We start from the raw sequence: 27,283 nt of genomic DNA on the forward strand, positions 1-27,283 counted from the left end.
GCTGGCGCTGGTGGCCGCCGGGCGACCGCGGGCAGCGCCGGTGTCGCGGGAGAGCGGACGGGGAGCCGGCGCCTCCCCGCCTGAGCGGCGGCGCGCGCGATTGGTCGGCGGCGGGAGTTGATGCAAACGAGGGGGCGTGTCCCGAGGGCCGCCCCGCGCCCCGGTTCGGGCGCCGCGGGACGGGCCGGGGGCGGCGGCGGCGGCGGGCGGAGGGTGGCGGCGGCGGCGGGGGGCGCGGGCGGGGGGCGGCGGCGGCGTGTCCGGGAGTGACCGTGAGCTGGGGGCGGGCGCGCGCGGGTCGGGGCGGCGGCGGCGGGGAGGAGAGGGCAAGACTATACTTTCAGGGATCATTTCTGTAGTCGGTAACTAGAGGAGTGTGATCGAAAGTGACTGGTCTCGCAAGCCACGAGGAGGAGCGGTAGTGTTCTCTTCTGAGCGCGAAGCGGGCTGGCGGCGCTGCTGCGCGGCTGCCGCGGGCCATTGATGACCGTTCTCGCCGCCTCCGGGCGGCGGGAGGGAGAGAACACGGGCTGAGTGGTTTGCCTCTTTTTTACGCTGGTGCAAAAGTAGAGCGATGTGGGAGTGGGGCTTCTGGACTTCTTCTACTTCTTTCTGTGAATATTTTCGTTTTCCTATTTCCAGTATTTCAACATGAATGTTCAGAGTTAATGAGCTCCAGCCATTTTTTTTTTCTGTAGGAAAAATAGAAAACTAGACGTTTTCCTAATCTTTTATTTTATTCTAGGTATTTTTGTTGATGCGGTAAACTCCGTGGGTCAAACTTCTCTCTTCACTGCTGCGTTGCTAGGTCTTGGTAAAATAGTGGATGTGCTGTTGGATTATGGCTCAGACCCTAATCAGTTAAGTAGAAAACATTCATTTCCATTCTTAAATAGAAACTGACGTTATCTTCTAATGTTTTTAGTCAGTGCAATACACAATTTTTGCTGTCTTTAAATGCGGAAGTGCTTAAGATGCTTCTTACTATTTTAGCCCAAGATCCTCAGAGGTAAGTAAGTGCTTGATTTTGCTTACCTCAGGGTATGTGTTGTTTTGGGGGAATACATACACATTCTAGTTATGTCACTCCCCCCGCCCTCCCCCAAAGGAACAGCTAGGTGAGTGTTTTAAGGGTAGGCTGAAATGTTTCTCCTTTAATTTTCTTCAGTCGCTGTTATGATGGAAGCACCCCAGTCCATGCAGCTGCATTCTCAGGAAATCAGTGGATTCTTAGCAAATTATTGGATGGAGGAGGTGATCTGAGAGTACACGATAAAGATGGAAAAAATCCACAATACTGGGCAATGTCAGCTGGAAAAGAAAGTAGTGCTCAGGTATATTATGTGTGTATATGTGTTGAATATGTGCTAGGTAGTGTTCACATCTTCATCTTGTTGCAAAGAAACTTCAGCATTTTGGAGAGACATTATTGGGGGTTTATGTGTTTCAACCTTAGTAATGGTATTCTGAAAAATGCCTCTTGATTCAGATTATTTAACCAAAGTGTTACTGAGGTGCAGGAGCCTGTCTGGGTCTGTAACCTCTTTGGTCTATTATGCATGAGTGTATTACGAGGAGAATAACAGGCCCTTGCTTTCAGTCCCTGACGTATCTAGCTTGTTTGCACATATGTGTAATTCAGGAATAAACCCATTAGTTTCATGGGTTCTGTGTACCTCAATCTGAGTGATCACTGTCAAGAAAAATAAATGCCATTTTTGTTAGCATGGTAGCAAAATACAGTAAGAAGGCTTGTTCATGACTATAATGCTGATTTAAAACTGTAATATTATAATATTCCTTTTTCTTGTTGTTATAATATTGTTCTAAAATGTTAAAGTTTTCAGTGGTTGAATTGTCATGTCCTGAAGTGTTAGTCATTTAGTGTTTAAATTAGCTTTTTACATTTTCATGTAATTGAAAAGCTTTTCTATGTATCTGTTTGCTGGAATTACTATTTAAATGTTGCAAGTAATAAGTTACCTTTTTTTCCTTAGTTATGGCTTGTTTATTTAAAATAGAGTATCTTACAGTTCTGAAGTAATGTTTCCCCCTGCCTTTTTTAGATGTTAGAATTTATACAGCGTTGTACATCACACATGCAGGCTGCCATTCAAAATTTTCCCTCTGATCTACTCAGGAAGGCTGACTCATCAAAAGCACTGATTCGTAGTCCATCTAGGTTTGGTGGCCTCGTTCAAGGGTAAGAATTTACTTCAAGTACTAACGAACTGAGCTGCAAGGAATTTAAATTCTTTATTCTAGTATCTTAAAATTAACTTTTTTTCCCCAGTATCCTACTTAAAACCCAAACTGATTGTTTAAGCATATTTTTGGAATATCTTTATTTTTTGTTATGGGAGTTTCAAACTTGATAGCTGTAAATATTACTTAATTTGCAACTAGTAATATTAAATATTCTAAAATAGAATATTTTAATATTTTTTCTATTAAATATTCTATTAAAGTAGCTGTAGTATAAAGTAGTTTCAGTTTCTTGATCTTTGAAATGGACTGCAAAACTTTCGAGGGGATGTTAATAGCCATTTTATGTCTTTTTAGGTCAGATATGTGTTAAGAAAAATACATACTTGTGAACAAAGTTATGCGATTGGCCTATATATATATATTTTTTTTTTTCTGGCTAACTTGCTTTAAACAAACACATATCATAATAGCACATTTAAAAATGCTAATGACTTGAATAATAAATTGGAATTTCAGTATCTAATTGTACCGGTGAGAATGTCTTTCGATTTTAGTGTGGGACCAACTAAGCACAGCAGTTAAAGTGCATGGCTGTTGCAGTATTTATGCATTTTATCTTCATGCAAACCTTGGCCTTTGTAGTTGTTCTCACTGCTTATGTTTTTGATACTTAGAAATGTTCAGAGTCCTCTCAGTAGATTTCTGAAAGGTGGAGTTAATTCAGCCAGGAACATTTACAGCTTTGGTTTTGGAAAGGTAAGATGCTGTGGATAATGCTTTTCAAATGATATTAGTACAGTTTCTCATGTTTTTAAGAGACAAATTTTCGTCTTAGGAATTACCCTGCCTGTGTTACTTTTAATTATTGGTGCATACTTATTCCTGCTGAAATGGTGGGGAAAAATGTGGAGAGCCCAAATATTCAGGCCTTTAGTCATTAGTGAGTCCTATCATTAACGTAGAGGAAGAGGAAGTGGAGGAAGCTGTTTTGGAACAATCAGTAGAAACTCACCTGTGAAATGTCACCTGTGTTATTAGTGGCTGTTTGAGCTGTCCTTATTTCCACTGCAATAGAAAGTTAAGCTTTTGACAGTGATATTTTGGCAGTATTAAGAATCTACGTTTAATCTTTCTATTGCAGTGATGATGATAAGGTTTTCTGTGAGTCTGGTGGATGCGGTCTTGGCAACTGTTGCGTATTCCTTTTGATTATGCTCTGGTTTTGTTTCAGTTTTATCTTACAGGCAGCAGACATCTTGGATACTTGGCGTCTCTCCCTATTATTGGGGAAAAAGAAGTGATTCAGGCAGATGATGAACCAATGTTTTCCTACCATGTTGGGCCATACATGATCATGACAAAGTGAGTAGGACTCAAAAGGATTTTTAACCTCTCTCCACCTCAGGCCTCTGGATATGTATGTCTATGGTCCACTTGCTCAAAACTATAAAGTTTTAAGTGCAGCCTGAGCCTTTTTTCTTCTTAATCTTTTGTATTCTATAGCAAATAGTTCTGCCTCAAAGCGATATCTAGAGAATCAGCAAATCAGTAATTTAATCCTCCCAAAGATCTGACTTGTATCATAGTAGGCTGAGAGGAGTTTTGCACTGTCATCGTTCTTTGCCTTGGGTCATGGGGAGGTAGTGGTTTTGGACAGTAAACCTGTCCTGCTACACCTAGTCTTTAACAGGATGAGAATTTATTGTTAATTTGGAAGACTATGCCTGTTGCCTGGATCATCAAAATAATGCCGTTGTTGCTAATGGTAGGAAACAGCGTTCAAGCTGTTAGAATTACAAAATAATTTTAAGTAAACCTGTAACTGAAAAAAATATATTGCAGAAGGTATCTTGTAGAAATTCATTTCTCCTTATAGCTTAATGTGGGGAGGCAGCAGAGTTACAGTGAAGGAACTCAGCTTTGAGCCCCATCAGAACTGTAGTAAACTGCGCTTGGCTGATCTTCTTATTGCAGAGCAGGAATATAGCAGGTAAGAAAGAATTTGTAGTGGTGACTAGTGCTTCTGGGGTTTGGGTCTCTCCAGGGATATGAGGAAGTGTGAATAACCTCGGGAGAACTGCCAAGCTGTGCTTTCTTTCCAAATGAGAAATACAAGTCGTCTTCCATCTCTCATCTCTTCCCACCTCCTTTCCTCCCTGTAATGGCTAATGCGGGAGGAGATGAAATTCTCTTCTACATCTGTGTGAATACAGCATTGTACATTCCCTGGGTGACGTATTTGTAGGTTCTCCTAGTAGCAGCAGTAGGTACTCCTTCCTGAATGACTCATAATCAACAATTCTTTTATAATTTTGTGTATGTTAATGATAAATTGGAAAGATTCATGTTGTCCTGGTAAAAAGGGCCAGGGCTCTCTTAATCTCAGATTTGCCTTAAACTTTTTTCCTCTCCCTTTGCAGTAAACTTCGTCATCCTCATTTGCTGCAGTTGATGTCTGTTTGTCTGTCTAGTGACTTGGAAAAAACCCGTTTAGTATATGAGAGGGTTAACTTTGGTTCTCTGTACAGCATTCTCCATGAAAGGGTAATTGGAATATTTGTTTTTAGATAATAATTAATTAAAAGGCTGAAGTTCAGTAACTAGATCTGTAAGGCTGGTAAGGTTTGCCATCGGCAAATGCTTTATCCTGCTAGGGGCCTCTTTCCCTTCTTGTGAGGTGTAATTAACTGACGCAGGTAGTTCTTAGTCCCAGCTGGCTGCAGGACGTATAGGAGTGCCCTTTTAGGTTTTAGATACAGAAAAAGAACATACATTTGATGTTGCTCTTTTTGTTACCAAAGTCAAGTGGAAGGAGCAGTTGAGTTCTTAATCCTGCATAGTGGACAGTCCTGTGGACTGTTTGAGTACCTGTTTGGCTTTTTTCTACCGCATCTCTTCTAATTCATAGGAATTCATTGATATCCTTGATTAATGTGCAATTACGTTGATTTTCTGGTTTTGTATTGGTTTCAAAATAGTTGCTGTGAAATTTAATTGAACATTTAACTTTCTGCATGTGCTTGTACATGGCAAACGTGACCAGACCTACTTTTCCCCCGGAATGTTTCCATTCAGGTTATTGCAAACTATGTCTCATGTGTAAAAGTAAAGGCTTGAGCTCAGTAGCAGTTTATTTTTCACCAACTAATTTGTGGTTTTTAATTGTCTCTCAACACTTTTTTTCCTCTTTTTCATTTTTGAATCCCAATTTTTCCTTTTTTAAGGGATTGAACGCAGACATCTAAATTACTGGAGAAATTGCAGACAAAAGCAGGAGATTCTAAGAGTCGATTCTACTTTAGGATGAATTTGGGGTTAATTGATACATTAATTACTGTTTGATGTATTACTATTTGATTTGATCCTGAGTACATGTACATTACTCAGCAAGTGCAATTTATCTGACTTTTATTAGATTATGTTTCAGTTTTGCTTTCTTTGCCTCCTACTGTATGATAATAGTTTTTTTCACTGTATCAAGCTTTAATTGGCTTCAATGCCAATTTGGAACTTCTGTTTCTTTCAGCGTTCAGAATTCCCTGTGCTGCGCATGGAGACAATTTTACATCTACTGCTTCAAATTAATGACACTTTGCGTTTTTTACACTCCCGTGGATTTATCCACCGTTCAGTTACCTCCTATGCGATTCAAATTGTTTCTTCTGGTGAGGCGAAGTTATGCAACTTGGAATACATGATAGAGAGGTAAAGAATTGCCTCACTGTTTCTGTGAAGTGGACAAACACAAGTAAAGCTGAATTTGGTGCTAAATTCTGATGGTGTGATTTTGCAGATGCCCTTATTGATTGCTAGGCACACCCTCCTGCTGCCTCTAAGTGAGGCAACAGGAGTAAAAAATTCAATTTTTACTGCTTTCAGGTACATTAACTTCACTGCAAATAACATAAATTTCAGGTGCACTTAATTTTTATGTTAGTTTTAAGTATTTGAGACTGGAAGCTTGTAAGAGAAGCTCTTTACTGGAGTATAAAAGTACTGTCATGGAAAAATAGAACCCAGTCTTAGTGAACGGAGATGCAATTCCTCCTTGAGTCACTAATTTTGTTGCTGGGCTGAAAGTAATTTCAGCCTGTTTTTGTTGTAATGCACATGTGCTTAGGGAGGCTTGTCCTAAAAGGGCTGAGGCTCTCACACCTCACTGAACGGGTGGTTAAGTATACCCAGGGACAAGAAGAGGCTTTAGTACTTTAGAATTAAATTTAGACAAGAAGAGGCTTTAGTACTTTAGAATTAAAAAAACCCTGCTGTTTTGAAGCTGGCTTCCTCCTTTTCTATAGACATAAGTATACACTGCAAAACAAATACTTGACAGACTAGGTGCTGCTTTCTTGTCTTTTGCCTATGGTCTGAGCACACTTAAAAGGATTGCCTGTAAAAATGTTGTTGGGAATTTTTTAACTTTTTGATTTATTTTTGAGTGTAGATTTTTGAAAGAAATACTTTCACCAGCAGAGGTCTCTACTGTGTAGTGCTGAAGTACAGTATTTGTTGCTGTGAAAATATTAGAGATTTTTGCGGGTCTACGTTAGACCTTCTAGGTTCATTGTTTTGGTAAATGTGGGGAGAGTGGGAATAATTTAAACAAACAAAGTAACAAACTCACATGCTTAATTCCAAATGACACAACTTTCAGCTGAGTGTTCTATGTATCCCAATAGCTACTTTTTTTTTTTTTTGATACAGCAAAGATGGAGGAGAACACAGTGATCTGACTCGTATTCCTGTCCCAGTCCAGCTGTTTAAATGGTGCTCTCCTGAAGTAATCCTTGAAAAAGCTGTCACAGTCAAGTCAGATATTTATAGTTTCTGTACAGTAATGCAGGAGGCCTTGACAGGTATATCTGTAGATTTAGACTTCTGTCACGAGGGTAGTCCACTGAATGTTTTCAGTGTGGACTCTCGGCCCTCGAATGTCTGTTTAATTTCCCTGTGTGACTGTGTAATACCTTGCCATGATTACACATGTAGAGTTAACCTGGAAGAAGAAAACTTCAAGGCAAAGTGGGGGGATGTTAATGACAATGACAAAAGCAAGTGAGAACTTTTATAAAACGAAGAGTTTAAAATTGCATAACTGAAGAATGAGATTAAGGAGAGATGTTAAATGCAACTTCCTGTAGTGTTTTTTTCTGTTGTTGCATTCCTCTTAATGCAAGGGCAACAAAGCATTCAGTTAATGCTTTGCAAAGTGCTAAATGAGCCTGTAGAACTTGGATCCTTTTGATCATTAACGTAACTTAGAGATGAACTTCAGATAATGACATATATATTGACCCTGACTACTTTGACAGCGAAGTAGGATAAACAATTATCCTGAAAATTAAGCTTTCTACCAACTGGTTGAGAATGCTATAGCTGTTTACCAGAGAGATTTCTTTCAGCTTCCTTGAAATCATCTGCTTCTGACTGTAGATAGAGAGGAGACACTGGACTGAACTGAGTGCTAGAAGCTGTAAATTATGGAACATTCAGAAAATACTTCTTTGTCTCTGACTTTTTTTTTTTTTCAGTAATATATAGCTTGTAACATATAAAGTCTTGTTACATGTCTTGCAGAGACACTTCCCTGGGATGGTCATGAAGACTCAGTTATTAAACAGCTCATAAGTTCAGGACAGCATTTAGAAGCGGATGTCAGACTTCCAAAACCCTATTATGATATTGTAAAGTCAGGGCTAGAACCTAAGCAGAAGAACCGTTCTATGAACCTTCAGGATATTCAGTACTTGATGAAGAATGACTTGAAGGTGACTTCCAAGATTGTAGTCTTTCTTGCTTTTTAAATGGCATTTAAATGTCTGTTAATGTCTATTCAGATTTAGGACATTCTGCTTAAATCTAGGTGGAAGGATTTTTTTGTGTCACATCTGAACCTGAGAGGATCCTTCTCTGATCATGGAGACAGATCACCTAAAATAGAAGCTGGAAGCATTGTTTTGTGAAATGTAATTGTATTTTATAGCATTTCTCGTATTACAGGACTTGACTGAGTCTCAAACTGGTCATGCTGATGAAATACCAAAAGCGCAAAGGTCTGCTGTCTTGGCTGACATAAACATCTGTTTAGCATCAGCTTTTAACTACCAGAAAAGAACATTGGGATTGGAAGGAGAAGAGATAACAGAGATTGGTGAGTTTAATTTCAGCAAGATGTCATGTATCCTTCACTTAGTGTGTCCCTCACTATTAATCTTAATGATTAAAATGCAGATTTTGTGGCACAGTTTGAAGACGAAGGCTATGAGAATTGGATTCTAGCTAGCACCCTAATTATTAGTAAAACTCAAGACTGTACATCTTATTAGTAATTGAAGTGCAGGCACATTGTCTTCAGTAGAGGGCATGAAAGGCTGCTTATGTGATAAATAAAATGTATGGATTCCTAAATGGGTGAAAGCAGTGTGAAGCAATGGGCATCTGGAAGAATAGCTTAATGCTTAACATCTGATTTCCTCCCCCTTTCCCTCTGCCCCAAGGCAAATCCACTGCCCGAAGATACTCTCATTTCCCTGAGGAGTCTGAGGCTTTATTGGTGGATGGTGAGACACCAAGCAGTCTACAGCCAGTTGCCCAGGAAAAAAGTCATGACGTAGCTTCTGAACTCCAGGTGACCTGCAGTGTCAGTGATGTGGATGAGAGTCTCTGTAGCTTTGAAATGAATGAAATCTTTGCTGATTACCCAGAATTTCATGAAGACTTTCTGGAGGAAAGCACTGTGTTAGGTCATAATCTGAAGGATGAAAAAAGACAGCAAAAAGAAGAAGAAAAGACTACCCTCAGAGATCTATTTGCACCCCCTGGAATGCACTATGAGGAAAAACCAGTTTATGAGGAAGGTAGCTTTTCAGAATTGGGTACAGAGTACACTACAGAAGAGGAAGAAAGGATAAGTGAGGCCTCCCAGCTGTGCGAACGATCACAAGTGAGAGAAGATGCTGGGAAAAGAATGACTAGTTCATCCCAAATTGGACAGCACATCAGCAAATGTGTCCTGAATCTAAAGATTGCTCAGAGCATGTTGCAGCAGGCATCAGGATCACTGTGCAGAACAGAGGAGAAACTAAACAAATTAGAGACCACTGAAAAGCAAAAGAAGCTGCTCCAGGAAATCCAAATGAATCAGACTTGTAAGCAGATTTTTCTAGAAAGATCCTGGAACGGATCTGATAATATTCCTCAAAATACCAGTAGCCCATTTTCCAGAGTTAATACTTTTTTATGGAAGGCTATAGGTCCACCATCAAGTGACTATATTCCACCACTGATCACATGTCAGGCACAAGGTGTTTTGGGTGAAGACTATTTCCAAGCTATTCCAAAAGTATCTGAGGGAACATGGACAATCCAGAATGAAAATGGGAAGTGCTTTCATCAGAGGAGTAAGACTGAAAATGAAGACAAACTCAGCTTCAGCACAGTGAAAAGCCTGGATGATCAGATGGAACTAGATCATGAGGTAAAGTGTTGAGCAGGGTGACTGTGCATTTATTACTATTAGAACAGAATTACTGTTTAGCAGAATCTTGGGAGTGAATAGAGACATGGTTCTGAATGCTGTCCAAAAACAAGGGCAGAATCTGTAGCTTTTCTACCTTTTAAAATATGTGTATGCCACACATTGCTCATGGAAAAGAGAACGGGCAGTTCAGTGGTGTAGCAGTGGTATTACTACTTTTATTTCCACAAAATACTAGTGTGTTTGTGTTTTTGTTTTGTTTTGTTTTTTTCATACATACATTATAGCTTAATTTATGGCCCTGGATTGGTCTAACTAGTATTTTGAGCAGTTTCAAGTCTGCTTGTTATACTGATAGTCCATGACATGAAACTATTCAAATTATACTTAAAAAATGGCCTTGGATTGGATTTTTCTGTCCTGATTATCATATTAATGTGCACAGTTTTGCATGCAGGAATGCATCATTAACACATGCTGTTCACATTTGTCTTTTTTTTTTTTTTTTTAAAAAAAAAAAAACATTAAAACACACACATAAGGAGACCTTGCTGTATCTTCTCCATCTGCAGGTTTTTTTGGCTCACAGTACATTGATATGACTTGTTCTTCCTGGATCCTTTTAAAATAATTTTAGACCTTAGATTAAATTAGACCAGTGTCTCAGCAGGGAAAAAAATCTTGTACTAAAATGCTTGTGGGACTGTGGAGAGAAAAGAGCAAGCAGAAAAAGGTGTTGGAAGGGAAGTGTCTGTATACTTGGTTATGGAAGCCAGAGCTATCACTTCATAATAACTTCTAGATCGTTGTGATTATTCAAAGGTAAGTAGTAGACATGCTTAGCCCAAAGAGAATGGTAACGAAAGAAATCTATGCACATTTGCTGTGGGAATAATCTTAAATTATTCCCTGTGGAACCACGTGTTATGGCAGTCATGTATGAAACCTGCTAGAAATCCGTAACAGGGTTTATACTGGATTAAGGCCTGGAGCTGTCATCCTTTCACATGAGCAGTGCTACTGAAATAAAGCCTTGGGAATACAGTTTGCGTGGTCAGGTTCTTAGTATGCCTCATAGCTCCGGTAATAATTGCCATAAGAGAGTCTGACGTGTGCTGAGTCATGGCTTGTTGGACTCATTTCAGCAATTACTCCCACGTGGATCTCAGAGATGCAAAAAAAAGTTCAACTTGCAGTGTCAGAAAGGGAGTGACTCACGTTCTGCAGCAAGTGGAATTGAAGAAGAAAGGTGGTGAGTTCTGATCGTATTCACGAAAGAATTAATTCCAGCAGATTCATCTCGCTGTAGCCACTGTCAAAAGTGGCCACATCCAGGGTTAAAGATGACGTTGAATGTTTTCGCAGTAAGCCAGAAGCCACCCGTCCAATTAGGACCCTGCTGTGACTCATTGTCAGCTGCAGAGCTGACAGGGTAACTACTGCGACAAGGCAGCTTCTGTTAAGGAGCTGCGATCTGACGCATTCCGAATGCTTTTCTGCCAGAAGTCTGTGGTCACCACCCAAGGACTAGAATTGGCAGAGGTAGAAACTGGTGTGATGAATGATGTCTCACTGTATTAAAATTGTTTAAAAATATTTAAGTGACTTTAATATATAGAGAAAAGTATGTTTATGTATATCATTAGACATACGTAAATATATGTGGAAATGTGTATAGTTTTCAAGGGGTGGTGTAAAGTAGGTTGGTCCTGAACTGTGACAATGCCTAAGGAGAGCAATCTAGTAAGGAAGTTTAAAATAATACTGATATTGGTTAGGGTGGTTCCGCTCTCTGTGTGCAACTTCGTTCAATTCTACATGGAAATGCTTCGGCTTTCATAGATGTAGGACTAGGCCCTATGTCAGGGGCTGTGAGTGTAGAATAATCTTGCTAAACCATACATTGGTTAGTGTGGTTTGCTGTGGTGGATGGTTTGTGTGTTTTTTAAATATTGTCCCTACTGTCTGTAGTTGTCCATTGATCAACTTACTGACCTAGTGATACAAATCTGCCTGGCCCTCATTGTATATCAGTGTTCAGATATGTCATCTGAAGGTAGTTGACCTAGAACCTAGATTATCACTTGTCTAGCTAATCTGTGGTAGACCTAAGTTCCTGTCTGTGCTTTCTAAGCTTCTGTTAGTTCTGTTTAATGTGTGTGTTTCATTGGGGTTTTTAGAGCATGGGTGCTCTGAACCTTTAGATTAACACTGAAAAAACTTAGTGTTTTACTGACTTGCAAATATTTAACGCAATACGCTTGTGAATTAATTTTGTGGCTCCTCACAATCTGTTGTAGGTGCTGTCCCAAGTCAACATCTGAAACTTACAGTACCAAAATAAGCGAGGAGAGAAGGGTGATGCAATCAGAATGGAGGAGTAAGTAAATCAATTCAATGTTATAGTAAGTGATCCTTGCTTAGAGTGGTGTGTTAAAATTTCATACATTTTGTCACTTAAAGATCTGTATGCCTTAACTGGTGTGGCCTTAACTCTGTATGCCTTAACTCTGTTAGGCTCTTCTTGGAGGAAAATAAGATAAGTAGGATTCTGTCTTGTTCATTCAAGGTGTGGAGTCACCACAACCACGATTTTGACTCTGTTCTGAGGATTTAGGGGATGAACAGCATATAATTCAGAGAGAGTAGTATAGCAATGACCAGTGGATGGCAGTACAGCATGAAAAATACAAAATTCAAAAGAATGAATATCGTTCTTATAAAAACCTGTCCCCATCAGCTTTTGCAGTTCTTAAGCTTTCCTTAAGAGAAATGTCTAACTCTTCTGATGATAAAGAAATTTACATGTTATGACTTAAACATTTCCAAATCTGCAGACACCATGAAACATGGGGAAAGATTTGACAATTTGAAATCTGTTGTGTGGACAGGTAACTTTTTTTTCCTTTTGTGCAGCTGAAGTAAAACAGATGGCCAGAAGAGTGGCTTCAGGACAGCTAGAACTCATCTCTCCATATCCACCCAGTGAATATACATCTGAAAGTGAAGCTGAGAGTATAAAGGAAGCCTTTCAACATGTCACTATCAGAGTCCAAAAAAGTCAAGACTGGCAAAAAGATAGGAGGTGGAAGGTAGATGACAATGCTGAGGATTTGGGCAGTGAAGAGAGGTCTGAGTCTGAGGACAGTGATCTGGAATCTGCATTCAACAGTCTTGGAGGTAAGACTGCAGGAAAAAAAATTTGTCTCTCCCACTCCCACTAGACTTTTAGCTTCTGTGATTTTGTTACAGTAATTGGGCATTTTTTCTTACAGAGCCTTCCTCAAAAGCAGGTCAGTGGATTAGTCATTGAAGAATGTAAATAATAGACTAAGAAAAGTATTATGTTTTAATAGATGAACGTAGTGTCCAGTGAGCTCAGACACCCTTCATCATTGATTATCTTGTCAGTATTGGAGACCCAAAGCTTTCAAATCTATGGAACATGCTTTGCTGTCTTTTTTTTTTTTTTTTTTTTTTTCAGTCAGACATCAAAGCTACTCTTTCTGTAGCACTGTAGCAGATAAGTGCTCTCATAATAGTTATGGATAAAGGAACAAGGAAAGCTTCACATGTCTGGATTAATGATGCAAGTGTTTAACTGTCATTATTGCAGCATGTTCCTGACAGATCATGTAGCTTTACTGTTTTTATTCTCATTGATATTCCATCAGTGGTTCTGACTACTAAGTCCACGTTATTCTTCACATAATAATTACGTCCGTTGTGACATACTAGGGAGAAGTTGCCAGTCACCATCAAAAGATAAGCAAGCAGAATCTGGAACAGCCCATCAAAAGGATTCAGTTGTTCCTCAGCAAGTCAAGAATCTCTCCAGAGTATGTATAGTAATGCAAGAAGTCTTAATTTCCGCTAGTTAACTATACAACAGTTTAGTCTCTGCACGTTGCACAGTGAGCTATGAAGACAGCTAGACTTTTCAGTTGCAATCTGGTTAGCAGTCCGTCCCCCCAGTTCTATAAACCATGAGGATAATCTAAGCATCAGGAACTAGGACTGAAAAAGAGTGGTCAAATTAAGCATTGTTTCAGTTTGATGTAGTGTTTAACATTATTGACTAAAATAAATATTCTTCATAAAGGGAGTGGGGAAAGCTCCTTAAATAAAAACATCTTTCACAGGGGCATTCAAAGGAATTACGTTGTTCCCCTGATTCATCTCCGGATGTGTCTGAAGAATTTTTGACTCCTGATCCTGATTATTTCCTTCCTCCCACTATTCAAGAAAACTCAGAACTAGAGGTAAAAATCACAGCTTAGGAATGAAATCTATGTCAAGAACTTTGGAAGTAAGTAAAACCAAATGTGGCTTTATTACATTCCCATTTGTTTTGAAGAAGAGCTGCAGAAAATCAAAGAACAAAAATTTTTATTCTCTTTTGACAGAATATCTACAAATAAAGATTTACCTAAGAGTCAGAAAATTCTAATGCTGTTCCTTTAAAACAAAACAGAAAAAACAGAAGCCTGTTTTCTTATTTCAAGTTTGTTTACTAGGAAAACGTGTAATCTATGGAGCCATAAGATTATGCTGCTGTAGGCTGAGGAAAGCTTAAGGCTGCTAATAATCTCAGCCTTTCCTTTCTAGTTCTATCCAGCATAGTACTCCATAGTTTTAAAATAATCTTCATTAATTTCCTAGGGAAGATTTGAAAGTAGTTGTATGGATTATTAAATCCAACCCATGCTGTTTGCTGTTGTTCCTCACAGTGGCCAGCTCTTGAAGTGTATGTGTCTCCCTTCTGATAACTTTGAACATCATCCTATAGAAATTGTCCCACACTTCACAACTTGCCTATGAGAAATTGAATTTACTTCCCCCCCCCCCCCTTTTTTTTTTCCTCCCACTTCAGACTTCAAATCCTGAGGGCAAATTGGAAGATACTCAAGAAGTCTATGTACAGAAACAGATACCTAGTGATGCTGGATCAGGTATTGCTATTAAATGTGCTCTTTCTTTTGAGGGTCCTTTTGAGTCAGCAAGAACAAGTCTTTTGTTGCACTTATATTTTTGTGAGCCACATTCCTGTTAGAAAGCTGAAGCTAGATTCTTTTGGGCCACTCGGTCTCTTAATCTCCATTATATTAATGAGAGTTCAGGGCATGGAGGATTTGGGAAGTTGAGATTTGGGCATGCTGTTCGGTGAAATATTGTGGAGTGCAGTGATCATATATTTACTCTGTTTCGGTTACTGTGTTTTGGTTAAAAACCTAAAACTTGCTTGCAATCTTTGTTTTACATTCTAGGGCTAAGTTAACTTTTTCTTATAATTTGCTGTGGTGCTGGAAACAATTAGAGCTGTGTCTATACAATAATACTCTTACTGTTTGAAGTCTCTTGAGTTTAAAAACTGTAAGATCTGACAATGTGTGTGCAAAATAATGCAAGGATCAGCATTGTTCACCTATTCTATCATTTGTCTTACTTGGCTCAAATTTGTAAATATCGCAGTGTTCCCCAGTGCTCCAGTGGTTGACTATTTAGCAGCTGTGGTATGTTTACAAAAATGTGTCTTTAAAAATGTGTTTGTCTCTTGACAACAACGAAGGTCACTAGAACTAAAAAAATACAATAAAGTTGTAATTTCCCTGTTCAATGAGTTGTGTTATTTTCTTTTGTACTTACAAAACCCAATAACAGGGAACATTTGTTATTTGTATTCAGGAGGAAAAATATTACTCTGCAGCACAGCAGCACAGAATTCTGGCAGTAACACATTAGGAGTGAATCAACTTAGCCATATGCCCGTAGCCAGGTAGAAAGACCATTTTCATTGCTAGTTCAAGCATAAATTAGACTATAAAGTATGCTCTCTTTATTAATTCTGCTCATATATCTAATATTCAAATAAAATGCCAATGATGTATTCTAATGATAAACTGTGTATAATATTTTCTTGGCAAGAAAATATTAAAAGGACTTTCACAAGTCTCGTGGCTTTGTCTTTGACTGTGTTTAGTGTCTTTTTATCTGCCTAATGAGGGAGATAAAATAGAAAAAACAAGTAATGTATATTACAATTACTTATGCACTGACATACAACAGTATTAAACAGAGCAAATATAATTCAAATTAGGACTTCAGTCATCAGTTTTGGATTTTGATGTGCTTTGGTATTAGAGCTCAAGTGGCATGAAGATCGTGCCTTTCCCCTGCTGTGGGGAGAATGATGCGAGTATGCTCAGTGCAGCTTGCCTACAGATGTTGTTAGCCTGAGCTTGGATACTTGCAGTCTCATTGTCTGTCAAACATGAGGGTTATATCCAGTATTTTTGTGAATTCTGTATTTTCTAATACCTAGAGATGTCAACCAGAATCACTACTCCATACTGTAAGAGGTATATTCCTCTTAAAAAGATACAGTAATCATCTTTGCATTACTTCATGATCTTGAAGACTGTTGTAATTGAGAGACAATAGCTTACAGTGCAGACTAGTCAAAGGATGATTAAAAATCTGTGAATACACATCATTACATTGTTTTATTTAACTTTCGGTTATTTTTGTTTGGAAACTACTGATGTCAGAGAAGTGTTTTTTGTACTAGATACAAGTCTGTAATGTGCTTACCATCGCATTTTCGTCTAGCTCTTCTTTTCCATGTCGTCTAAGGCTTTAAGCAAAAAAAAAAAAAAAAAGGGGGGGGGAGGAGGGGGCTTCAGTCTTTCCCAAAGAGAAGGTAGTCCTTTAAATGTATTCAGTATCTTTTCTCTTTAAAAATTTATTTTCAGTTTTCCAAGAAGATCAATTAATATTAGTTTCCCCCCCCCCCATTCCAGTGTTGAAGCAGCACAAGAAGTGATTCTAAGAGAGCCACTGAAAGAATCCAAAGAGAAAGATACGTAAGGCCACAGACTGTTCCCTAATGAAACTGCGGCATGGTTGGCTTATTACCATTCTAGAAGTTTTCTGTTGATACAAAATGAGAACATATGACAGACCAAAACTGAGAGAGAGAATACTTTTTAAAGCATTGAAATAATATTTTTCATGATAAGTTGGGAGATTGATATAAACGAGCAATCATATACCTTAGCTTACCTGAAATATTTTCATATTCATAAGCAGTTATCTTATTATAATTTGGGTGTACCTCTTCATTTTTATGTATAAGCTTCCTTCTTTTTCTTCTATGTACTTTGTATAGAATAATTAATTGTTTTAAACAACAAATGCTACTATGTAGTTACATAAATATTACAAAATAGACTGGTGATTGTGATTCTTAGGAACAAGTAGCAAAACAGGTTTATGAATTAACTGGTAAAGTTAACTTCTTTTTATAGATAGTTGGGATTTGAATATAAGTTATTGATTTGGGTGCAGTCAACATCTGATCAATACATGAGAAAAATGTAAACAAGGGTATATCTGCAATTGATGTTAGTTTTCTTAATATCTTGGTTCTGCAGCTGCTTAAAAACCTCTCTAATTTGAGTAGATGTCACTGCCTGTTTACCTATTTAGCAGTATCACTTTTTATCTGAGTAATTCTTTTAAAGGCTCCTAAGACTTAAAGAAAATTAAAGATCTGTTAAGTTAAGCCTTGAGATCTTCCTTTGGCTTTGGAAATAGTTTTGTACCTGCTGGTTCACAGTTGAAGCTCTTACCCTTTTTGAAAGCAATGTTCTGAGTTTCTTCTTATAAAAGAATTCTTAAAAGGAAGAAGCTCCATAAAAGAAGGCAAAGCTGTTAATTAACTTTTTCCTGTCTCTGCAGGAACATTGAAGATGCTGTTCTTTAGCCTTCCAAAAATTCTGTGAGAAGCTGTCAAAGGGAATGTCCAAATTCCTTCTGAAAAGCTAGACAAGACTGAACAAAATGAAATTTAAAGAACCTGAAAATAGCAGAATTTAGTAATTCAGAAATACAAGAAGTAGATATTCTAACTGCCAGAGTATCTTTCAATTTTTTTAGATCACTGACAGATATTCAAGATTTGTCAAGCATTTCCTGTGAGCAAGAGAGCTACTCTAAGGATATTAACTGTAAAACACCCAGAGGGAGTCATGCACCAACGAGTGTCAGCACTCCACTTGGCTCAGGTAACTGCAGAGGGGAAGGAGCAATCAGTGACTGACATAATCTTTCTGCTAAAGTGATCTCAACATTGTTGAACTTAAGTATTGTTTAGAGGTAATGAATTACCTTGTGCTTTGCACTTTAACTTTGTGCAATAGAGTAGTAAAAATTTTTCAGTTGGTAAAGTCCTGGGCTGTTAGTATCTAAGATGGAAATCCCAGGCAGAAATCTGCTAAGAGATCACTTATGGACAATAATTTCTTTAGTCTCCTGTTCAATTTAGCTGGTACACAAAACTTTTTAAGATATTAAAAAAAATATCCCCAAATAATTTTCCATCTTTGTCATCTTTTTTAATTCTAGAAGAAAAGCTTCCAGTAGCCACTGAGAAATACAGACACTCTAATGAAATAGTGTTGGATACTTCCTCTTGGATTTCTGAAGAGATTTCCTCTGCAGTGTCCAGGACATTCAGTACAGCTTATGAAGAGGAAAAGAGCACTGAAATTTCCTCTGATTCTTCAGGAGTTTGCTCCTCTAGATTGAACAAGCTTGTAAGTCTAGGAGATAATACCTTATGCCAGCCAGACTTTTAAAATCATTTAAAAATATTTTTCCTTAAATACAAGACGAGAAACAGAAATAAGAACATTTTGGAGTGTTGGATCTGTTGATGTTACAAAGTTCTAATTGAATTCAAAGCAGTCCATGTGTGCCACTGATTTTACAAAGGGTTGGCTTCCCGTTGTCCCAAATGTTGTGTAGATGTGTGCCTCTATCAAAATGGACTTGCCTGCACTCCCTTCTTTGGCCATAAAGAACTGCCATTTGCCTTGCATCAGGTCTAGTAATCTTGCAACAGCAAAATAACAAGTATCAGCAAGTTGCCTGAGTAGAAAAGGTATATTTTTGTTGGCAGATTCAGGTGAGGGGGGAGAGAAAGGGGTTGGGAAGTTCATCTTCTGGTGGATCAGCAGCAGGTTGCTTATCTGAACCTCTCTGAATTCTCAGCTTGCTTGTGAACTATAGCTTTTTGATTGTATAGAAGTGAGGGTTAAATCTGAATGAAAGTAGCTGTGTGTGTTTGTTAAATATGTAAACTTTAATGTGGGACTGAAGAATTTTTAAAATTGTGGTTGGGGAAGGTAAACAAGCATGTAAATGAGTGACTCCTTGAGGAAGAAGATTACAAATGGAAGGCTTCTGGTAATAAGGATAGGTTGGATGCACACAAATGTTCAGAAAGCCTTTGTGTTAGTGTTAGGGGATTAAGTTTGTCCATTTTATTACATGCACAGACTTGGCATAATGTTATCAACTCTGCTGCATCAAAAAATCATCTCTTGAGTTGACAATTTTCAAGGTCACTATAGCAATTTCCAGTAACCTTTTTTGGAGCTGAAAATATTCTGGAGCCACAACATTATCTTAACTGCCTTTCTAGCCTGCTTATGTATAAAATAGTTGCCTTTATGCCTTCCTTACTGTTATTCGTTGATGGGGTTGTCATTTAAAGATTAAATTAGAATTTGCTCATCCAGAACAGTGGTGACCATGTTCACTGTCAACAGGTCAGCTCAGCATCATTGGCTTTGCATAGCAGACTGCTGGGATTCATTAATCCCATTAACAGCACTGTGCTGCCTTAACTGGCACTACAGAGATATTTGATTATGTCACTTTCTTGTCTAAAATTTCCTCTGGAATTAAGTGTATGCAGCAACTGTTCCTTTGAGAACCTTGAGGGCTTGATTTGATTACAAATTCTTGATTTGTGGGGGGATCTCTTGCTTTTTATGAGTGTGCCTAGCTTTAATACTAAAAAACTCAAAACAGAGAATGGTATCTTAAGAGACATCAGAACTGTCCTTTCTGAGCATTCTGGTCCAGTTGTCCATATGATTGTTAAAGGTTAAAGTTTGTGTAGCTAACAGTACCTTAAGATCAGCAAAAAGTCTCATGAAAAGTTAGCTAAGCAAAATATTTGAAATAACTGGCTTATCTGTATGCTACTTCTGGTTTTTATATTCTGAACTGATTGAGCAGCTTGAATTAAAAATTAGTGAACTGTTTGCTGCTTACTTACCTTATTTTGGACTTAGTATGCTGAAGGGGAAGATTGAAGAAGTCCTTTGGTTTACATTGTTGTTTCATTCTGTATGATTTTGCACAGAGCAGGTTGTCAGTAACATCCTTGAGAAGCCCCAGGAAGGAACCTGGTAAGTCTACACATGCACACTCAGATTTCAAAAGAAATTTTACAGCTTTATGTTTTCTCCTGGGCATCTCTTTATATAGGGAGAAATAACAGTACAAGTAATTGTGTATTACTAGTAACTGTTACCTTACAGGTGCAAACACAAAGTCTATAACCTAAGAACTCAGACCTCTACTCAAACCACATTTGAACTGTGGATTTTATTGGCTTGAAACGTGCACTGCAGTATTGAGATCTTTATGTGCAAGTCTAGCTGTAGATGAGTTTTCCATTTTGAAATTATTCAAGGATCTTTAGGTGAATGTGAATGAGCTAGGCTCAGGAAGGTTGATAAATGAAATATGTCAGTGAGATGCTGTCATAATCAAAGCTTATGTCACAATTATTATGGATTAATCACTGTTAATTAACTAGACATTTTTTTTCTCTCAGCACTATCCCAGACATCTAACCACTTCATTGATGAGCTGCCTCCACCAGCCCAAGAGCTACTGGATGAAATTGGTAAGAGGCACTTTACCCAAAATGGTACGAAGCTTGCCAGCCGTATTTTAAAGATGAGGGCTGTACTTCAGTACACAGTCAGGACTTCTCCCAAATAATTCACTACTAAAATACACAAGAGCTTCCAATTCAGCTGGAGTCGGGTCAATGATTAGGAAGTTAGGCATTTGCAGCTTAAATAACTGGCTTCAAGCTCTCCATAATCAGTTAATTCTTGAAGTTCCTGCATTTCACACAACAGTTAGTTGCTGCTGATGACAGCACCTAGCCTGCTGAGTGTAGATATAATTTAACACTGAGATGAGTGGGTGTGGGGACTTGGGGGGGGGGTGTTTGTTTTTGTGTGTGCATGTAGACTAAAGTTTTAGCAGGCGTCACAGAGGTATACATGTTGTCCATTAAAACCAATGTGGACTGGGTAGGTGCATTGCTCAGATGTTTTTGCAGAGCTTAGTTTGTGATGTACATTTCTTTTTGTAATTGCATAGATCTTCAGACAGAACACAGCAAAACTCACTATTTCTACTAGTATGTGTGTTGCAGAAAGGTTTACCTTGGTTATTCAGCTAAAACTCATCCTAAACAAACACCACACTTTCAGATAGTTAAATGTGTATAGCTCTTGTGCTGATTTTTGAAATGAGGCACACAGACATGTTCTAATCGCTTTATTTCCTCATTCACTAAAACAAGGAACTTGGAGACTGGCATCAAGTGAATAAATCGTGGTCAGAGTCAATTTGTAAGATTAACATATGAACTAATTACAGACTATGTAGAGGCTTTCATCTAGGTTTGGATAGATAAAGATGGTACATTAAATGATATAAAGTCAATTTAGAAAGAATATCTAGATCAGTAAGGAAATATGCTGTTTTTATCAGAATATTTAAAGCAGCAAGATTCCACCACTCAAAACTTGAAAGAGAAGGCATTGTGTGACTGTGATGCGCCAATAAAAGGTTAGTTGACAATAGTCTGACATAGAGATTATAAACAAAACATTTTTTTGCATTGTTGCAAAATTACTGTAATACTTGTAGCTAAATATTCAGCTGTATTGACAAACCCCCTCCCTTTTTTTTTCCCTGTATGGTGGTTATCTTGGCAAATTTCACAGAAATTTGAGAGGGTTCTGCCTTAATATCATATACAGTGTTTTCTGAAATGTTTCCCCCTTCATCAGTGGCAAAAAGTCTTAGTATTTGCTGTTTTCTGTGCATTCTCTTCTCTGAAGTCTACAAAGATCTAGTGTGGAAGATCTGTAGGTCTGAGCTATCTGAATTAAACTTCTACTTTTATCATGCTTCTGCAATGTATGCGGTGTCCAAATATAAATAATGAAACCCATAAAAGTAAAGATGGTGAGCAGCTGATTTAAGAAAGTCAGTGTTTCCACTTTGAGCAGGTGGCTCAGTCAAGAAAGTGGCCAGTGTACCCTAACTGATTATTTCTTCCTCACTGTAATGAGGTAACACTTCTGATCTCATGGTGTAAGAAAATTGCAGCCACTGGGGTAATCAATATTGTATTTACTGTTCTGTCATAAAGACACCAAAGATAGCAGTAGTGAATCTTTGTGCCTTTGAAACTCCAAATAGTGATGGGTGGGAGATCACTTTAAAATGGACAGCAAATAATGTTAGAGGAGCAGAAAACATGAATCTTTCTTTATAGACTCTGCCCTACATCTGTTTCCAGTAAGTCAGAAAGCGAAGTGGAAGAGCAGTTTAAAAAAAGGAGGGGAGAACATGAGTTAGGTCGTACAAAAGCTAAATAGAATAGTCACTTGAGAAAGATATTGGTGCTTGTTATCCTGCAGCTTTGTTAGATCTTTTCCATTTAAAATTGTTACCCAAAAGATAGAAGCTACTGTGACTTTATTCATAAGAGTATCTTGTTTTTAGGTGGTAAGGAATGCAGCAGCCTGTATTGCTTGCTGTTCAATCACTGTGGTTTTGTTGTATTTGCATAAAGTACAGCTATTTCAGACTCCATTTTTGTGACAGCCTACTGCTTCCTGCTTATCATAGCTTAGCAGAAGGTGGCTGAATATATTCACGTGCTGTAGGGAGGAGAACTCAGTGAGATAAGTCAGGGAGGGGGAGTATCATTGGCTTTTGCTAAATAGGGTAACAAAGCTAACATCTACAGGTTTCCTTTTGATTTTTCCTCCCATACCCAAATTAGTAAGGGGAGAGATTAATTTCCACATGCATTTTCCATTTTAATACGAAGCAAAATGTTCACTCTTCTGAATCTAAAAATGTGGCAGAGTAAAATATTTATCTAGATCTTGCTATTGGCCACTTCTAACTTACTGTGAATTTACTTAATTGGTGGAAAATCAGATGACTGAGGAAAGAATAACTGAGAAACAGACAACTGAAAATTTCCCAAGTACAATAAAAAACCACACATTTTCTTCAGTATCTTCCTTCATAGCTAATATCAAAGCTAAACTAAAATCTTTCTCTGTGAATAGTTTCCAATCAAATTAAAATAGAAGAGGGAGAGGCAAAAAAGGAAACTGAGAGAAATGAGAAGAGAGATCATAGCTTATGGACTGAAGAGACATTAAATCTCGCAGAGGAAACAGAAAGGTATGAAAGACTGGGATGATAAGGATATTGTTTCTAAGACAGATTTGGCTAAGCATTGCAAAAATTTAGGATAATTGTTCCAGTATATTCTGTCAAGATTCTATGCTTACAGTAAGTAAACTCCTTTAAGAAACCTGATAGTTATGATTATTTTCTTCTGAAATGTCTAACATTAGCTTGCAAGCATCCATTTTAAATCTTTTATTCAACAGGGCTCATTCTACTCTTGATGATATTTTAGAAAGAATGCTCCAAACAATACCTGAAGATGAGGAGAACCAAGAACATCCTCAAGTGCACAGTCTTACGTTAGTTGATAATTGATAATTTGTTCTTAAGTTTATCTTACGTTCGGTGTACAGACCTATGTGGGACTTTCTAGAAAATAGTCTGCCACTCTTTAGGCGGCAAAGTATTGGGGAATTCCCCAGGAGGCTGTTCTCCTAGCGCTAAATTAAGAGGGAGAATAATGTTTGCTTTCCACCGACAGGAAATCATCTTAGCAAAACATTTCCAATAGACTTGGAAGGTAGTGCATCATCTTTACAGAAATTAGACATCATTTGCAAGAGTAGTGGATTTTTTGAGATAATAAGAAAGAAGAATAAATATTAGGATAACAGAATCATGAAAACTCTTTAGGAAAGGTTTTAAAGAAGAATTTGAGAAGACAATCATACTTTGACATGACAATGTCAATGAAGTAGTGAAGAAAATGGCAGAAATAATACAATCCTCACCTTTTCTTAAAAAGTGTATGTCCAAATACCTTTTTATTCCCTCTTAGAACTAAAGATCCGAGCCTAATAACTCTGAAAGATTCTACGCTATGCCAGTGAGTAGTCATAAGTCATTCCTAAGGTGTATTTTACAAGGGAACACAAAATAGTCTTCTGTGTGACATCAGATTTTTTTTAATAGAAGGCAAAGGTCATGATAACCAAGAGGATCTTACCAGCAGACAGATTCCTGCAACATACATACAGCCATGTTCATAAAGAGCTCAATCCAAAGCCCATTTTACAGTCAAACTACATTCACGTAATGCTGATGCACAAGGAATCACTGGAGTCTGCTTACAGATGTAAAGCACTTCTGTAGTCTTGGTGTCTGTGTATATATATATATATGTGTGTGTGTGTGTGTGTGTGTGAGAGAGAGAGAGAGAAGTTGCCTGTTAAAGGTCAGGGGAAAAATAAAAAGGTATTTAATATCTCTAGAGGCTTTTGCTTTAGTGTTCTGTATTAAGTCCCTCTAAAGGAAAATACAGAGGATTGGAATGACATACAAATTTCTGTCACTTAAGGACTGCAAACCTGAACGATCCAGGAGATGGTGGAAAGAAGAATGGAGTAAAGGAATGCAAAACAAGGGGAGAAAGCAGAGGGCCAGAAAGCTGTACCAGCAGTCCTGAAGGTCCCTTTAATCTGTAAAGCTACGAGATGCTTTGCTGGGCAGTAGCTCTTTTATTATAATGTTAGCTCTGAACTTGTTGAGCTTGCACAGAGTAGTCCTAGTGATCAGTTCCTTAAAAAGCAGAAAGATAATCTCTTTCTGGCTGAAGTTTCCATTATGGCATACGAGATGATCAGTGAGAAAATCTGTGGCCCATAGGTGAGCTGAGTCATGGCAGAATACAAAGAATTACGTAAAAGAAGGAAATAAGATAACAGATAAACATACCTGTTCTCCATCTGATCTAAATATAAATAAAAATACATTCTGTATTTCTGGTGAGCGTGTGTGTGTGTGTGTATATACACACAGGTACACATATGTGTGTATACATACATACATATATATACACACACACACATACATACTGTATTTCTGGTATAGTTCTACTTAATTCCAAATCTCCATTAGGAATTGTCAAAACTGGCTGTTATTCTCTGGCTCAAGTAAAGGGTTCCCATTATTATCAATATTTGTTAATTAAAGACTGCTTTGTAAAAATATGTAAGAGCTTGTATTTTGTCTGGAAAGAAAAAAAATTAAGACAGCCTTTCATTTTCTGAGAGAGCTTTTGATTTTTCAATGTTTTAATGTAAGATTACTTGAAGCTAATCTTCATTTCTGTAAGAGTTAAAATCTCCTACAGCAGTCAGCTTTACAATACGAGTGTCTAGCTTTCTGGATGACCACCCCAAGTTTGAAATGTCCCAAATCACTGGTTACTTTTGGAACTGTTGATGGTAATTTTAAATCCAGAGATACGAAAATAAAAGAATTCTGGTTGTTACTTGCGTAACATTAACAGATATGGCCCCATTTGCTGTCATACTTCTAGAGAATTAAGATCAGGCTTCAGCTTCTGAAAACAGGGAATATTTTCTCATCACAGAGGGTTGTGGGTAATACACCCAACAGAACAACAGAATTGAGGCTGGTTTCTGATTACAAATGCAACTTAGTGGATTTAGCAAGGGGAACTATAGTGTTTGATTCTGCAAGCTCTTAATGTGCAGACAAAACCAGAGCTTTCTCTTTCAAGTGTTGTGTGGCTACATGTTGTTGTTCTTGGTTCTGTGTTGAATTTATGTGTTTTTGTAGACTCACATCATGAGGATCAGAAATTGCGCTTACGGCGTCAACTGTCTTGGCCTTCTCCATTCAGGTGAGTTAAATTGGGCTTTTGGCAGAAATTAGAACACTTGTACATTCTCTCTCGGTTTCTGTGCCCAGGAGGCAAAAGGGGCGCTGTGAAATCCCATTCTCTTCAGCTTGCACATGTTAATATAAGAAGAAACCAACTGTGTAACACTATTTTCTTTTTCCTCCTTACAGGGTAATTGTTTTGGATCAGAGAAGCTCTCCTAAATGATGAAAATGGATAGTGAATAAATTCTAATATATCACCTGCTTACTGCAGATTGTACAGTATAACATGTGAACTACAACCACGTTTGGCCACACAAACAATTGTAATCCTCAGACTGCCTTTAACTGCAGCAGCAAACACAGAAAAGAACCTAGTGTTTTACTTTAAAGCAGTTCTTATTTTATGCTATCATAGTATATCAAGGACAGTATCCATAATACTGCAAAACTAAATTGTTTTCTGAATATCACATCCTTGTAAGCTTGCTATGCAGTTGTTTTTCCTGTAGGTGCATGCTTTCCTAAGCAAAAGAATTTCTTGCTCTATTGCATTACTCAGTCTTCCAGTATTATGGACAAAATGATTGTAATTCTGTAGGCTGCTGTTAAGGCTCTTGTTTAGTTCTCAGGGCTGGCGTGTGGAGTACTGTGTTACAGCCTACATGGTGTGTGTGTTTTTCCTTGCTCATTAAATTTAACAAGGTAATTTCTTGTTTTCTCTTTTCTTGGTGTTTTTGTAATCTAAAGTTGAACTGATTTGACTGATTAATGGGACTAATTGCTGTGCAGAAAATTAATGAGAAAACGCCAGTGTTATCCAGAGACTGCAAATGGAGCAGTACGTTCACTGCCAGTGTCAGACAAAAATATGAGAAAACCTTCATTAGTATTATTAAGATATGTCTGTTGCTTAATCAAACTGTACTTTTGGTAGGTTTGATCTGAAGAGATAATTCTGGATATAATTGAACTCTGAAGAGGCTTTTTGATGGGCACAGCAACTTCATGTTTTAACTTTTCTTGTTACTAATACTGTTTCGGTACAGGAAGCTTAAAGGTTGTCCTGGTACCTTTGTACCAAACATTAGGGATTTAGCTGCTTTCATGCGGTTTGGGGGTATACTATGTGTTGCACTGTTGTCGTCGTTCATGTACAGAAATTCTGCTTATCTGTAACTATTAAATTAGTTCATTTGGTTTAACAATACCAGTAAAGTTAAGATTACCATGTTGCCATGTTTGTGGTTTCTTTTATTTTTACTTGTTTTCAACTGTTTCCTGCCATTAGACTATGTACTATGTGTATGATAGATAGGTAACGATCAAGAGCTCCTCCAGCAAAGCTGCCACAAACTCAGGCAGATTAAGGGGAGCTTTCTTTAGAAGGTCTCAAGAAAAGATAAGTGTCCTTCATCCATGCTGGTGAAACAAGATTTTCTTTAGTCATAGTGGTAAAACAGAAGCGCCAGCAACAAGGGGGATACTTGGGGGATGACCCGGCTTAACAGCAACGTGAGTGCTGGGGGAACTGTTCACACTTGTGCTCGACACTGTTCTGTCCAGGTAAAAGTGTAGTATTTTCTAAACTGGGCTCGTGGCTTGGGCTGGTCTGCAGGTATGCTGTTTCCT

General features: G+C 38.0%; 1 protein-coding gene and 1 non-coding gene across 14 annotated transcripts in view; both read left to right on the forward strand.

Annotated features, from left to right (window-relative positions):
* TEX14 (testis expressed 14, intercellular bridge forming factor) overlaps positions 1-26,886 on the forward strand; it is a 59,228-nt gene extending 32,342 nt beyond the window's left edge. The window contains exons 4-34 of one of the 13 annotated variants that reach the window (XR_009960461.1): positions 746-860; positions 1,169-1,334; positions 2,067-2,203; positions 2,883-2,964; positions 3,440-3,570; positions 4,085-4,198; positions 4,629-4,752; positions 5,735-5,913; positions 6,913-7,064; positions 7,786-7,976; positions 8,209-8,359; positions 8,706-9,685; positions 10,831-10,937; positions 11,986-12,065; positions 12,602-12,865; positions 13,424-13,524; positions 13,828-13,947; positions 14,559-14,637; positions 15,371-15,461; positions 16,486-16,548; positions 17,624-17,751; positions 18,092-18,282; positions 19,902-19,947; positions 20,379-20,450; positions 21,335-21,412; positions 22,936-23,053; positions 23,266-23,361; positions 23,841-23,888; positions 24,360-24,482; positions 25,607-25,670; positions 25,841-26,886. Coding sequence is in view for 9 of the 13 variants with exons in the window: in XM_062592743.1 (XP_062448727.1) it covers positions 746-860; positions 1,169-1,334; positions 2,067-2,203; positions 2,883-2,964; positions 3,440-3,570; positions 4,085-4,198; positions 4,629-4,752; positions 5,735-5,913; positions 6,913-7,064; positions 7,786-7,976; positions 8,209-8,359; positions 8,706-9,685; positions 10,831-10,937; positions 11,986-12,065; positions 12,602-12,865; positions 13,424-13,524; positions 13,828-13,947; positions 14,559-14,637; positions 15,371-15,461; positions 16,486-16,548; positions 17,624-17,751; positions 18,092-18,282; positions 19,902-19,947; positions 20,379-20,450; positions 21,335-21,412; positions 22,936-23,053; positions 23,266-23,361; positions 23,841-23,888; positions 24,360-24,469; positions 25,607-25,670; positions 25,841-25,877 (4,415 nt within the window). In the remaining 4 variants the exon portion in view is untranslated. Of the gene's footprint in view, positions 1-745; positions 861-1,168; positions 1,335-2,066; positions 2,204-2,882; positions 2,965-3,439; positions 3,571-4,084; positions 4,199-4,628; positions 4,753-5,734; positions 5,914-6,912; positions 7,065-7,785; positions 7,977-8,208; positions 8,360-8,705; positions 9,686-10,830; positions 10,938-11,985; positions 12,066-12,601; positions 12,866-13,423; positions 13,525-13,827; positions 13,948-14,558; positions 14,638-15,370; positions 15,462-16,485; positions 16,549-17,623; positions 17,752-18,091; positions 18,283-19,901; positions 19,948-20,378; positions 20,451-21,334; positions 21,416-22,935; positions 23,054-23,265; positions 23,362-23,840; positions 23,889-24,359; positions 24,483-25,606; positions 25,671-25,840 lie in introns of those variants that run through there. The other 12 variants (XM_062592743.1, XM_062592744.1, XM_062592745.1 and 9 more) reach the window with 12 other exon arrangements.
* On the forward strand, positions 329-539 carry LOC134149643 (small nucleolar RNA U3). The gene has a single exon (XR_009960482.1). It is a non-coding gene; the product is annotated as a small nucleolar RNA U3 (small nucleolar RNA).
* Positions 26,887-27,283: the final 397 nt, after the last annotated feature.

The sequence above is a fragment of the Rhea pennata genome, chromosome 20 (assembly GCF_028389875.1).
Source record: "Rhea pennata isolate bPtePen1 chromosome 20, bPtePen1.pri, whole genome shotgun sequence".
In the NCBI taxonomy this organism is placed as follows: domain Eukaryota; kingdom Metazoa; phylum Chordata; class Aves; order Rheiformes; family Rheidae; genus Rhea; species Rhea pennata.